Source organism: Dioscorea cayenensis, chromosome 11 (assembly GCF_009730915.1).
Source record: "Dioscorea cayenensis subsp. rotundata cultivar TDr96_F1 chromosome 11, TDr96_F1_v2_PseudoChromosome.rev07_lg8_w22 25.fasta, whole genome shotgun sequence".
Classification (NCBI taxonomy): Eukaryota; Viridiplantae; Streptophyta; class Magnoliopsida; order Dioscoreales; family Dioscoreaceae; genus Dioscorea; species Dioscorea cayenensis.
Window position 1 is genome coordinate 20,341,990 of NC_052481.1, and position 14,889 is coordinate 20,356,878.

At 36.6% G+C, this 14,889-nt stretch overlaps 1 protein-coding gene across 1 annotated transcript; it reads left to right on the top strand.

The window, feature by feature from the left end:
• Window positions 1–10,874: 10,874 nt before the first annotated feature.
• On the top strand, window positions 10,875–13,617 carry LOC120272594 (ferredoxin--NADP reductase, root isozyme, chloroplastic-like). Its single transcript, XM_039279461.1, has 6 exons — window positions 10,875–10,934; window positions 11,053–11,128; window positions 11,280–11,606; window positions 11,685–11,838; window positions 12,880–13,123; window positions 13,191–13,617. Exons 1-6 carry the CDS (start codon window positions 10,924–10,926, stop codon window positions 13,420–13,422), a joined length of 1,044 nt encoding a protein of 347 aa, XP_039135395.1. The 5' UTR covers window positions 10,875–10,923; the 3' UTR covers window positions 13,423–13,617.
• The last annotated feature ends 1,272 nt before the right edge of the window (window positions 13,618–14,889 follow it).

Genomic DNA, 14,889 nt, shown 5'->3' on the forward strand with positions numbered 1-14,889 from the left:
TTTTAAAATAAATTCTTTCAAATTTAATTATGTTTTATTACAAATCTTTGTTCGTGTTTGGACTCTGGTTCCATCAAAATTCTCTACGGATCTCGCATCCAAAACTGACCGAGCCTTGGGAGATGATGTGAAAGAAAACATTGGAATTTGGGGTGGTGATATTCAAGATGAAGGATTAATTCCTGAACCTGGGAAGGGACTGGAGGAGGTTGGTGTGGACCATGGTGATGACAGCATTGAAAGTCATTACTCGGATGACTCGGAGTCTGATTTTGAGGTGAAGATCAGGCGCTTGGTACAGACTGAGCAAAATGAAGATACCTCTCAGGTCGCCAGAAGAAGTGAGCGTAGAAAAAAACCCTCTTCTAGATGGACTGAGGAAGCTGGGTTTATTTCACAGCCACCTAGATCAGTTAAGAAGAAAGGGAACTCGACCTCACCTCCGGACGGTACATCCTCTTCCCCTCTTCTTATTTCCGATTGGACTGATATGCAGCTGAATAATTATTGTATGGCATGTGGCATTACCTTTGATTCCATGCATCATAGAGATAAATGTTTTGCACATTTACGATTGCTTGAATCTAAACGGTTAGCTCCAAATGGAGATGGTGCGGGGTCCTCCAATGCTGGCCCCGTTTCTCGGACTGATTAGTTGTTAATGAATATAATAACTTGGAATGTACGCGGTCTAGGAATGTCGTCTAAAAGATTCCTAGTTAAGGATTTCCTTCATCTCCATCATGCGGACATTTGTTGTCTTCAAGAGTCCAAGTTGAATTCAATTGACCCTTCCATCTGGAGGTCTATTGGTAGTCCTCGGTTGGACCATTTCTCCTTTGTTCCGGCTGCTGGTACGGCTGGTGGTATTATTGTGGGTTGGAATAGTAATCTTTTTGAAGGAACTGAGACACATAAAGGTGTCTTTAGTCTTACAGTTAAATTTTCCAACCGTACTAATAACGCGATTTGGGTCTGCACCTCGGTTTATGGGCCAGTCGATCGCCACCTTAAGCTAGAATTCTGGAATGAAATTTGAGGATGCCAACCGGGGAGTGGCATTCCTTGGGTTATCTGTGGGGATTTTAATTCAATCTTTGATCCTTCCGATAAGCCGAATGGCATTTTCAATCGTCAGGACATTAAATTGGCCCAGGATTTCATTAGGGACCTCCAACTTTTGGAACCACCTAGCGTTGGGAAGAAATTTACATGGACAAATGGGCAAGCTAATCCAATTTGGGTTAGGCTTGACCGTTTCTTGATTAACTCCGCCTGGGTGGGGTTGTTTCCCAAAGTCCTTCAGAACAGTCTTCCTCGACTGAGATCTGACCATGTACCAATTAGGTTGGAATCGGGTACCCATATTCCTGTTGCTCGCACTTTTCGTTTTGAACAAGCGTGGTGTCTTGCCGATAATTTTGGTGACTTAATTAGAGACTGGTGGAATCTCCCCCAGCCCCCGGGGTGTGGGGCCTTTACTCTGTCAAAGAAACTCTCACTTACCCGAGCGCGGATCAAGCATTGGGCCAAACACGACTTTGGATCAATCAAACTTAAGAAACTTGCGTTGTTGAATGAGTTAGAAGGACTCGAGGTTACTAATGAGGGTAGACCTTTGTCGTATGAGGATTTCAAACTTGAGATGTCATTAAGAAATGAACTTGACAAAATTTTCAAGCAGGAAGAAATCTACTGGAAGCAGCGTGCGAGAGTGACTTGGATTAAGGAAGGCGACGAAAATACAAAATTCTTCCACGCGGTTGCAAATGGTCGCCGGAATAGGAATTTCGTGCCGTGGGTGCTGCATGATAATATAAGGGTTGATGACGCTCAAGGAATTGGTGACGCATTTACTTCATTTTTCCAGGATCTCTATGGTTCGACCCAGGGTTACCGTCACAAGGTCGACTGGAATACCTTGCTTGGTCCTAAAACCCTTCACAACTTATCCTATTTAGATGCTCCTTTCACTCAGGAGGAAATCAAAAAGGCGGTTTTCAGCATGAGTGCTGATAAGGCGCCGGGCCCGGATGGCTTCCCACTTTTCTTCTTCCAGAAATTTTGGGACGTTATCAAGGATGACATTTTTAAGTTGTGTGATGACTTCTTCTGGGGGAGAGCCAACCTGGAAAGAATTAATTGGTCGAATATTGCGCTAATTCCTAAAACTCAAACTCCAGAAGATCCCTCGCATTATCGTCCAATTAGCCTAATCAACTCTTCCCTCAAAATTCTCTCTAAGCTTTTGGCGAACAGACTTTGCGATGGGATCAGTGATCTGATTGACATGAACCAATCGGCATTCATCAAGGGCAGATGTATTATTGACAATATTGCTACGGCTCAGGAGCTCATTTATTACATGCAACGGCATCATATCCCGGGCCACATTTTTAAGGTGGACTTCTCTAAAGCGTTTGATACTGTGGATTGGAATTTTCTCTTGGAGCTCATGTATGCTCGGGGGTTCAGCGATAGATGGGTGGGGTGGATTAAGTCCATTCTATACTCGTCTAAGGCTAAGTTTCTTATCAATGGAAAGGAGTGTGGTTATGTCAGATACAAAAGGGGATTGAGGCAGGGAGACCCTCTGTCCCCGTTGCTGTTTACTCTGGTGGCGGATGTGCTGAGTACCTTATTCAACAACGCACTAAACTCTGGGATCCTAATTGGGGTGCCTCTTGGAAATTCGGGGTCTAAGATGTGTCATTTGTAGTATGCGGATGATCTACTTATCATGACGGCTGGGGGAGGGGAAGATCTGCGTATCATCAAATTGATCCTCTTATTCTTTGAAGGCCTTTCTGGATTATGTCTTAATTCTGAGAAATCATGTCTGTACTCCTCCAATAGGACTTTGGCGCCTCAAACTCACCTTGCTAGGACTCTACATTGCAGTACTGGCGCCTTACCACTGGCCTACCTTGGGCTCCCTATTGCGGGGGGCCGACCTAGAAAGCAAGATTGGGATATCCTTATCCATAAGATTAGATCTAGGTTGGCGGTCTGGAAATCCAAATTTCTTTCACTTGGTAGGTGCCTGACGCTTCTAAACTCGGTCCTATCTGCTATTCCTACCTACTGGATGTCTATTTTCAAGCTTCCTGGTTGGGTTATCAAAAGCATTGATAGGATTAGAAGGGACTTCTTATGGTCTGGCCCTGATCTCCAGCATCCCAAAATCAGATTGGTTAAGTGGGAAAGGCTTTGTCGTCCTAGGGAGCAGGGGGGTTGGGGTATTCTTAATCTGGCTACTTTCAACTTGGCCCTTCTTGGTAAGTGGTGGTGGAAGCTGCTGTCTGGTAACAACTGGTGTGGGGGGTTGGTCTTCCATGCTAACTATTTCGATAGGATCCCCTGCTGGAAGCTGTTCCATAAGCAACCTTCTCGGCGATCCTTCTTTTGGAGTGGGATTCTCCACTCCTTGCCTGCGTTTAGGATGAATTTGATTACCACTGTGAATGATGGTTCCACTACACTTTTCTGGTTGGACAATTGGCTTGAGGGTCATGCTCCTGCCAACATTTGGCCACATCGTTTTAACTTGTCCTCGCACAAAGATGGCACGGTTAGGGATTTGGTGGGTAGTGCTGCTTGGCTGCCGCTGGAGGATTATCCCTCTTTGCGATCTTTACTTGATAACTTACAAACCCCACAGAGTTCTGGCAGTGATCGAAAGCGCTGGGGCCTGTCCCCTAATGGTCGTTTCTCTGTTAAATCCTTCTATTCCTTCCTCATTGATGGGGGGATTCGTTGTCCTCGGTCGCCCATTATCTTAAGGGGTAGCTGCCCTAGGAAAGTCAACCTCTTCAACTGGCTGGCTTGGGAGGATAAGATTCTCTCGTTGGAAAATTTGGCACTTAGAAGATGCAATTTTGTTTCTTCAACTACTTGTGTCATGTGCCATGCTGATGTTGAATCGACTGATCACCTCCTTACTCAGTGCCCTGTTGCTTCGCATGTTTGGAACTTCTTCGGACAGTTGTTCGAGGTTCGATCTGGTCCTTCATCCATGCGAGATCTGTGGGGAAACTGGCGAAATAACTTCCAGAGGCCGTTATCCTTCTTTTGGGACCTCTTAGCTAGAGCCATTACTTGGAATATCTGGATTGAACGAAATGCTCGCATTTTTTCATCTTCATGTGCTTCGTTTGCTTCTCTTATTGTGAAGATTATTCATATGTTTCTCATATGGCTGAATGCAGCTCCTGACTTTAAAAGAGCAAAGTTGGAAGAACCAATTAAGAAGATCAAGCGGAGCCTGGAGTTCATTTCTGCTAGGGAGGTGGAGCACCATGTTCCTCCGGAGGATAGTTCTTACCCGGGAGATGTGTAGTGTTGTTGTCTTTTTTTTGGGGTTTCCCCTTCTCTTGTCTGGGCTTCCTCTTTTTGTGGTTTTCTGCTGAGTCTGTTGTGTTGCTGGTCCTCCCACTTCTTGTGGGTCTGTTTTCCTCTTGTTGTATTTTGTCTTCGGTGTTTTCTTTATGAATGTGGTTTATCCACCTTTTATCAAAAAAAAAAATAAAATAAATTTCTTTCATATAATCCAAGTACTTCAAAATTATTACGAGTTTAAATTTTAAAAGAAAGATAAAGTTCGAATGTATTTAATTAATTGCCTCAATTAAGGTGAGTTTTTTTTAGAATTCAATTCATGTGGTCTGTATCAGAACTTTATATGCAAAATATTATGAAAATTAGTGGTGTGAGTACAAGAAACTGCTAACATTAGTATTGCTTGATGGTAAGGCATATTTCTTTGGATGCGGAGAGCGTACATTTAAATCTTATCCAAAGCATGTTGAATAGCTAGGGTCCTTTGTAGAGGGCACGCACAATAGCTCCCCGTGCATAGGGTGAAGTACATGGTGCATTCAATACACACTCACATACGCCCTTGGGTCACAGTGCCTTGCCCACATTGGTAAAAAAAAAAAAACTGAAATTGGGTGGTAAGTTATTGTTTTATCAATATACATGTGCGTGTCTGTCTTAAATTTTTCTTACTATAAATTTTCATAATGTTTTTTTTTTATACTGTTAACAAATTGGCTTTTGACATGCATTAGGTCCTTTTGAAGAAACAATGGTATTCCCAGAGGATCCGAAAGCCAAACATGAAACATATCATGGTTGCAACAGCAACTGGTATTGCTCCTTTCCGCAGCAACATCCAGGATTTTTCATGGATCCAAGATCAAATGATAGATTCAGTGGATTAGCCTGGTTGATCTCCGGCACTGAAAACTATAGCAGCAACCTTTACCACCGGGAATTCACTGAAAATCCTGGATAAAAATACCGACAACTTCAGGTACTTAAGATAAACAAAGTAATCCTTAATTAATGATCTGCAATTAATCATCTGCAAGTAATGGTAATTAAATATACTGAGACGGCCTATAATAACTCTGTAGGGGGACCGCATTGACGACAGTGGTGATGAAATTTTAGCACTTTTGGATGAAGGTGCATACATGTATATGGCTGGATCAAAGTCGATGATGCCTGGAATTCTGGAGGCATGTCAGCATATTGCTAAGGAAAGAAGAGTGAATTGGGCAGAGATGCTAGCACGGCTGAAGAAAAACAATCAATGGCGTGTTGAAGCTTATTTGATAACTTCAATGCAATGTTTTTATGTTACATTGGTGGCAATGGCATTTAGTGATTAATGCCTTTTATCTATTATTATTATAGTATAATAAGTGCCACCTGCATTTGCATGGTTTGTAAGTCTTGTTGGAATACAAATTAATGTATTCTGTATGAGATAATGTATGTTTTACCTTAGTCGTGGGTTGTGTTTTATTTTTATTTATTTATTTTTATTTTTTTTTTTTGATAAAGTGAACAAACCACTAAAAAAGATATGTGAGGGTCTATCTTACATATACCACATGCTCTCAGAGATCCACACCCGCATGAGGTGGGAATAATTGAACGTTTAATCTCTTACATGGATATAGAAATAAATGTCTTAACCACTGGAGGTAATGGAGGTAATGGTTGCTGATTAGAGAATGTTTTTTAAATTAAGCATATGTGATCATTTCTTAAGCATAAAGTACAACGACAATTTTTTTTAAATAATAAAACAAATTAAAATTATTAATATGTGCCATTTATGATTGATGGAATTAATTAGTTTCTAATATTAGATTAAAAAATAGTGCCCAGATTCAATGATTTTGAGCATTTTGTTTAAAAAAAATGAAATAGAAAAAAAAAAGATTCTGAGTTTTCTTTGAGCTTCCTTTCACCATGGCATTGCAACTTTCGAAAATAATTTTTTTTTTGGAATAAAGTGGATAAACCACTAATTAATTAAACGAGGAAAAGAACAAGCAAAACAAAATCACAAGGAAACAACAACTGGAGGTGAGAAATAATCACCAGGAGTGAATCACATCTCCACAAGAAGCCACACGAAAGATAGAAAAGCGGGAAAAGACTAAAAAGCCAAAGACAAAAGAGACTAAGAAGCTGCAGAAGCGAAGTCCACCATCTGGTATACGAGGTCTCCAATAGCTGAACGATGGAGTCAATCACTCTTGGGAAGTAGAAAAGGCCGTGGCGCTGGGCTAATTGTTTGGGCTTGCGCTGAGGAAGTTAATGGAGCGCCTTAGCTTTTGTACGATTCACCTGGGAAATGCTGACTCAGGTTTTTAGCTGCAAAAATCCAAGTAAAAGGCATATAAATAATCTTAGAAATAATTGAATGCGGGGTAAGAGCATGCAAGTTGAAGATATGATGATTTCTCTCAAGCCATAAGTTCCAGAAAATGGCTCTTGTTGTAAGGTAGGGATCCAAGAAGTCCAAACATCTGCGATAGACCGGGGATGAGAGCGAAGACCAAAGATTTGTTTGAAGAAATGCCAAATTTGGTCTGAAAAGTCGCACTCAAGAAAGAGATGATCCATTGACTTTGGATGTATGTGGCACAGAATACAAGTGTCCGTTGCACAATGGATATTACAGCCGTTTTTTGCTAGGTTGGCAAGGGTAAGAATTTTATCATCCCAAGCAAGCCAACAAAAAAAAAATATTTTGCTAAGGCACCCCACTTTCCAAAAGTTGGAATAGAGAGGGGTTCGAATACTACCATCCATTAGGAAACGATAAAGGATTTAACAGAGAAAGTCCTATTACTTTCCAAGTTCCAAACTTTCACATCTTCTTGCTCACTTAGGGAGTTTGGAGTTGAAGACAAAAGAGGTGTGAGATCATCAAGGAATGTTGAATGAAATAAGGTCTTTGAAGAATGAGAAGCAATAAAAAAAGTTTCTTAAAGAAATCCAAGGAACTCTACAATCAATGTAGAGGTCGGGCTAGAGATCTTTAAGGGCTTTACCATCCAACCATTTATCATGCCAAAGTAGGGCATCAGAACCATTTTTCACAGTAATAGAAGTGCATGTGCTTTAAAAGAATGAAGAAGAGGTGTAATGCCTGCCCAAAAAAAAAAGGATTTATTTCTAGGCAGTGTATATATGGTATAGAGGTCCCGAAATATCTCTTGACAGATAATTAAGATTGATAATTTTAAACCAACAACTTTTAATATTTGAGAGCATTTTCCACCACCACTTTTTTAGGAGAGCCTTATTAAATTCTTGGATGTTGAGGATACCCCCATCCTCCCATACTACGAGGTCTACAAATCCTTTTCTAGGCAATTAGGGGAATACCTTTGGGGCCCAACTCCAGTCCTCGCCATAGAAAGTCTCTACGAATATTGTCAATCTTGTTAGAGACCCAAACTGAGAGTTTAAACACTAACATCCAATAAGTGGGGATTGAGGATAGAACAAAGTTTATAAGAGTGAGACAACCTCCAAGAGAAAGATAGATAGCTTTCTAGGAAGTAAGCTTAAATCGGACTTTTGAGATTAGAATCAGCCAATTTTTTCACATAGGTCTTCTCCCTGAAAGCGGTACACCCAGGTAGGTAAGAGGGAGACAATCCCTAATACAGTTAAGAATCATGGCTGAGGAGGCATTAGGGTGAAAGCCAAAATTAGAAGAGAATATACAACTTTTGGAATAATTGATTCAAACAGGTAAAGAAAGAGCACTTGAAGATCTTCCTGTCCTACTGTAATGAAAATTATCATGTCATCTGCATATTGGAAATGACTAATATTTCCAAATTGCCCAAGTGGAACCCCTTATAAAACTCTACAGTGAAGTGCAAGTGTGAACATCGCACTTAAAGTATCAGCTGCCAGAGCAAAGGGCAGGGGTGACAAGGGATTACCTTGACCAAGTCCTTGTTTCCAACGGATAAAGCCATGTAAAGATTTGTTGATAAGAACACGGCCTTTTATGGAGCTAAGAATTGTTTGAATCCAAGTGATCCAATGGGGACAAATCCCCAAGAGGTTAAGATTTCCAAAAGGAAATTCTAGCCAATAGATCGAGTCAAAAGCTTTTGCAAAATCAACCTTGAAGGCTAAGCCTGGTAGTTTGCGCTTTTGAAGATTGAAAATAATCTCCTGAGCTGTAATGATGTTGTCTACTATACTCATTCTTTTAATGAAAGCTGACTGGGAATCATCTACCAAATCATTAACGACTTTGCTTAATCTGTTGGCCAACAATTTGGAAATAATTTTACAAGAAGAGTTTATGAGGCTGATGGGACGAAAAATTTGAAATGATTTCAGGGGAGTCCTTCTTGGCAATAAGACCTATATATGTTCACCCAGTTTAGACTTTCAAGATTTGCTCTTCCTTCAAAGAAAGCAGTGCAGAGGTTGACAAGTTCATCTTTTACCAAGGGCCAATGTTTTAAACAAATGTATATAAATATTTTCTAATTGTATATGTGAAAAAACCCTTCACCATGCCTACATATGTATGACAGTAAATGCTAAACAAGCAACAACAAAGGACCATATTTATATCTCCCTATCTATATATGTCAATATTGTTGTCATATAGTTGGTTAGAAATATAGTAAAAAGAAAAATGTGATGTCAGCAATGAATTAAAAACCGGACCGAACCGGCCTGTTCAACTGGTTCAACCGAGAACCTGCCGGTAAACCAGTCCGATTAGTCACATAAACCATTAAAGAACCGGACCGGCAGGTTCAAGGTTGGACTGGACCGACTAATTTATTAATTTAAATTATTTAATTAATTTATTTATTTTATAATTAAAAACTTAAATAAAGTTAATAAACTCATTAACTCAGTCAAAATTTCAAAAAGGCAAAAAAGTAAAAAAAAAATAAAAAATAAAAGCAAGATGCATAAATAAATTAATATATTATGATTTATTATCATTAATTTATTATGATTAACTTATAATTTTACACTAATCAATAATTAAATCATTAAAGTTAGAGTGTTAAACTAAACATTTGAACTGTTTGGTTTTTATTTTTTAATCATTATTGTTGTTGTTGTATATTTGTATACTTATATTTTATTTTATTTTTTTATTTTTCAATATTTGTTGTATAGTTGTATCCTTGTCTATTTGTATTTCAAAAATTTTAATTTTATGTAAAGTTGAGATTTTGTGACCTTATAAAGGTAATTTAAAGTTGCAATATGTAATTTTGTATCTTTTGTATTATTTTTTTTTATTTTTGAAATTATTTTTTACTTATTTTTAATGTTTTTAAATTTTTAAATATTTATTTATTTGAAAAAATTAAATCCGGTTGAACCAGCCGGTTCAACCGGTTGCCTAACCGAGTCACAACCAGTCCGGTTATTAAAACATTGGGTGTCAGAGTGGATGGTGAGTAACAGAGGACAATATCCTGATACGTCTTGTCAATTTAAAAAAGGAAAAAATTGTCTTTTTTACTTTCAATCAGTTTAATTAGTTGTGAAATGTTTTCCTTTAAAATATATTTAAAATTTGTCGTTTCTCACTGGTTACTAGTTTTCATTTAACTCACCATACTAGACAAGTCATGATGTTTTTTTTTTCTCGACAATGTGAACAAGACATCTTAAACATGCACATTTTATTATTATAACTCAATCGTACATTAAGAGGAAGTCAGACTCTCGATCTCTCATATGGGAATTAAACGCTTTAACCAATGTTATGCTTTGTTAGATCCCTAGGAAGAAATCCTCTTTACACCTAAGGACCTTTGTCTTCTGTTTTTCTTTTATCGTTGTATCTACTCACAATGGATCTTATCTATTTTTTTCTTTTGCATTTGTTTTGGTTCTAGATTTCTGTACTTCTTGTTTTGCTTTTTAATACTACTATATATATATATATTAAAAAATATTTTTTTTTATTATTAACATGTTTGATTTTTATTGATATTAATTTGGGCATTCATCGATTCAAATAATAAGTAAAACCCGCCCAAAGTTTTAGGTGTTCACACCGAAGATCCATTTGTTAGTGTCATGTGTGTTAACACTGATATATATGTTGGCACTTATATCTATGCCCGATCTCATATACATAGGACTAGACTACGGAGTTGTATAGGTTGACCATCATGAGTTCTAGGCATTCATCGATTCAAATAATAAAAACCAGCCCAAAGTTTTTAGGTGTTCACACTGAAGATCTATTTGTTCAGTGTCATGTGTGTTAAAACTGAAATTATATATATATATATATATATATGTTGGCACTTTTATCTATGACCGATCTCATATACATAGGACAAGACTTCAGAGTTGTATAGGTTGACCATCGTGAGTTCTAGGCATTCACACACATAATTGATGAGCATCACCATAATTGATGATTTGTTTAATGATGAGCATTAATTATGCACCATAATTGATGATTTTTTTAATTTATGGACGAGTTCCGCGGCCCTCATTTCTCTTCTATATATAGGTTTAGGGTTAGGACTTTGGAGTCACTCTTTCTTTCACTCTTCATACAATTGTCTGTAGTTTTCACTGTGTTGTTGAAACTCCGAAATGGCTCTCAAGTATATATCTATATATATATATATATTTCACTAATTAACATCCTATGTATTATTCATGATATACATGTGTCGTTGGTTATTCATGTAAAGCTAAGGTTTTGGTTGTGTTTGATTGCAGGGCTGATCTTTGCAGTGTCATGCATGCTAAGATGCTCCCTGGGAAGTGTTTAAGGTTCAATCATTCTGGCTCACGGGTAAACATCTTGAGCCTTTTATATTAATTCTCTCTGTTTGTTGTACCTTGTTGTAACCTTTTACTTTTTGGGGTGTGTATGTATATGTGTCTATGACCTTGGAAGCCATAATTATATGTGCAGTTGTAGCTCATTCATTCTTGTTATTCAGATCTTCAGTAATCTGAGCTTCAGAAACAAGGCGCCGACGTCCCTGCCGTGTTTTTCTTTGAGAAATGAGAAACAGCATTCCAAGTATAACCACAAGGTTCTCGGCATGTCTGCACGCGGAGCTACAAAACTTAATGCTGCAGTCATCCCTTTAGAAGCTGGGGAGACTAGAGAAATACCTTCGAGTACTTACAAAACAACAGTTGTCTCAGTAGAGACTCTTGTTGGCCCCAAAGGCGGCCTCGGAGAGATCTGCCATATTGTGCTTGATCACGGTGGCAGTTTTAGTTTCGTGGAAGGCCAATATCTTGAAGTACATTTTCAATTGGTGAGCTTCTTTAAGTACATGCAATTTCATGTTTGTTAATTAATTTTTAGAGCTTCTCTACTAATTATTATCATGCAGATCAAACGCTATTTCTCAATTGCATCATGTAGAGATGGAGATGTCTTTGATGGCAAGACACTTAGTTTATGTGTCCGTCGTGGGGAACTTTTCGCAGACAATGTCAGTAACTATCTCTGTAACGTTAAAGCTGGAGATGTAGTTGAAATTTCAGGTTTGAAAATAATTTCTTTAAAATTTTGCATTTAATTACTCCATTTTTTTTAAAGTAATAAGAGACAAGTGCTTTTTTTAATGAATATAAACAATATCAAATAATACTAGAGTTCGGATATACAGTATATGTACAGTACAAAAATAATATAAAAATTCTGAATAAACAGTGTATAAACAGTATGGGGAATAGTACATGGAGGGATTTGAATCCATGACCTCCCATTTACACCACTTTCTTTCAAAATTTGTTAGAGATAACATAAAAATTTAAAAATAAAATATATTTAGAGAAAATCTAAACATTAAATATTAAATTTGTTGATGTATTTATGTCCAGTGCTTCTTGTAGCGCTAATGTATTATTGGCCTTTTCTTTTTCATATTATTGGGATTTATCATCAAAAAGTGGAGAAAATTTAGCGTGTGGTTTCGGTTTTGCACAGACAGAGATCTGTTTTTGTTTTTAAACTACAACTAGCAAAAAAAGGAAAAGCTGTTAACAATCCCTTAACAATATTAACTTTTAGAGGCAAAATGATCAATTTGTTATAAAAAAAAAAGGCCGCATGGCATAATAAAACATGATTTTCAGCATAATTTTGTTTGGGTTTGGAATTTAAGTTTTTTTGTTTATTAGAATTTTGGGAGAGCTTAATGGATTTTAAAAAAATTATGACGTATGATATGTTTTAAATAATTTAATCATTTTGCCCCTGTGAATTAACAACATGGTATTTCTTTTACAAAAATAATAAACCTCTATCTTTTTTAACAAAACTGAAAAACCACAATGTGTATTTTTCTCAAAAATATTATTAACTTGAACACAAAAAACTAGATCGATGCATTTTGAGTTTTAGTAGAATTCACTTCATGTGCCGTGATCACCCAAACAATGGGTGTAGGAACCTTGTGAAAATTGGTTGTTTTTTTTCTTTTCAATATGTTTGTGTCTTTCTTTCAAATCCTACTGGCTACAAATTTTTACAATTCTTTTACTTGTAATAAAATTGGCTTTTATCATACATTTTTGCTATAGGTCCTTTAGGAAAACGAATGGTATTCCCAGAACCTCAGGAAGGCAAACATATCATGGTTGCAACGGCAACTGGCATTGCTCCTTTCCGCAGCAACACCCAGCGATTATTCTTAGATCCACACGTACCACCAAAACATAAATTCCAAGGATTGGCCTGGTTGATTGATGGAGCTGACAACTATAACAGCCTTCTTTACAACAAGGAATTCACTAATATCCTGGAGAACAATCCTGACCACTTCATGTACGTATTTGGGATAAACAAGCTATTAATCATTTGCAATTAATGATCATTAGTTAAAATTATGCAGGTACCAGAGGGCCTTGAATAATAACTCTGTAGCCGACCTCATCTACGAGAACGGTGATGAAATATTCACACTTTTGGATGGAGGCGCATATATATATTTTGCTGGATCACACACAATGATGCCTGGAATTCGGGAGACATTTCAAAAGATTGCTGACGAAAGAGGTGTGGATTGGCCAAAGAAGCTAACCGAGCTGATTAAAAATCAACATTGGCGTGTTGAAGTTTACTAGCTCATAACTTCAATACAATGGTTTTATGTTAAATCAGTTGTGGCAATGGCATTGAGTAGTGCTTTTTATTTATCATAGTTTAATAAGTGCCACTTCCGTTTGTGTTTGTGTCTTGTGTCAGTGTCTGCGTCTGCGTCTGCATGGTTTCTAAGTCCGGTTGTAATATTAATAAATGTATTTGGTATGAGATAATGTTTTACGCTGTTGGTTTCTAATGTTTGTTGGTATGTTTTGTTTTATTGGAGCTAGATGCATTTTGTTCTTAAGCCTAAGAGACCATACCGTCCATACCTTAGTCATTATGTACAAAGGCAATTTTTTTATTATTTTGTAAGAAAACAGTCGTTTTTTAAAACAATAAAGCACATTTGTTAATGAATATCATTTATATTTTATAAAATTAATTAGTTTTAATAATATATTAAAAAAAAAACATAGAGTGAGTTATGAGATGAAACAAAGCTCTCTTCCTTGTCGCACCACGACTTTTGAAAAAAAATTCATACAAACTTTAAATTTTAAATTAATGTACATAAATAATTACAAATTTTGTAATGATATATATATATGGAAATAGACACACGTGGGTGCACAAAGAGTTGTATAAATAGTACTAAAAGAATATGCGTGAACCGAGAATAAATAGTTGGGTCTCTATTGAGGCCACTATTTATGATAATGTGCATCCTACTCCACACTATTTATTGAACTATTGAGTCTATTATCTGAGCATTGTGCATCATCACTGCTCATAAAAAAAATATGCTTTATGTTGTATGTATATATATTTATATACACCTCTCTAAGACTGTGTATATAATTAGTTCCTATATCATTTTAATGAGGTAAAACCAACAAAATTTGTTTAATTAGTTTAAGAGATCAAATGTATTATATTTTCACAAATAGATCGAACAACACATATCTCAATTCAGTGGTGTCGAATTAGGTTTAAATTATGTAAGAATGATTTTTTTTCATTATATATATATAAATTAATTATAAATTTGTACAAGGAGAGTCATGAGACTCTTTCTCATGACTAGAGAAATGAATCTGATTGGAAGTTAAGGTTTTTGGTTCATATATATATTGCTCATATATTAGCTATAATGTTACGATGCTAGCATCATATGAGGTTTGCTTAACAAAAAGCTCTTGGGCCATTGAATTGTCATTTATTTGGTGGTGATATGATACCAAGAAGGAAAAGCTTTTTAAATAAAAAAGATATAATTCCTTCAACAGTATACCTATTCTTTCAAACTTATTTTTTTAGCCCCTTTATTTTATATTGTAAAATTTTAATCTTCCTATTATTTTAATTGAGTCATGTCAGTTCTCCTAAACCCTAAACTTTCAAGAAACTTAAAAGAAAAACTAAAAAAATATATTTTGAGAAAATAAAGGACTATTCAAAAAATTATACTAATAAAAGCAAAGCATATATAGTTTACACCTATGCTT

Bases quoted from the DNA above. Each gene is read 5' to 3' on its own strand.
- LOC120272594 (XM_039279461.1), top strand. The intron at 11,129-11,279 runs GTAAACATCTTG...CTTGTTATTCAG, and splicing joins TCAATCATTCTGGCTCACGG to ATCTTCAGTAATCTGAGCTT. The intron at 13,124-13,190 runs GTACGTATTTGG...AAAATTATGCAG, and splicing joins AACAATCCTGACCACTTCAT to GTACCAGAGGGCCTTGAATA.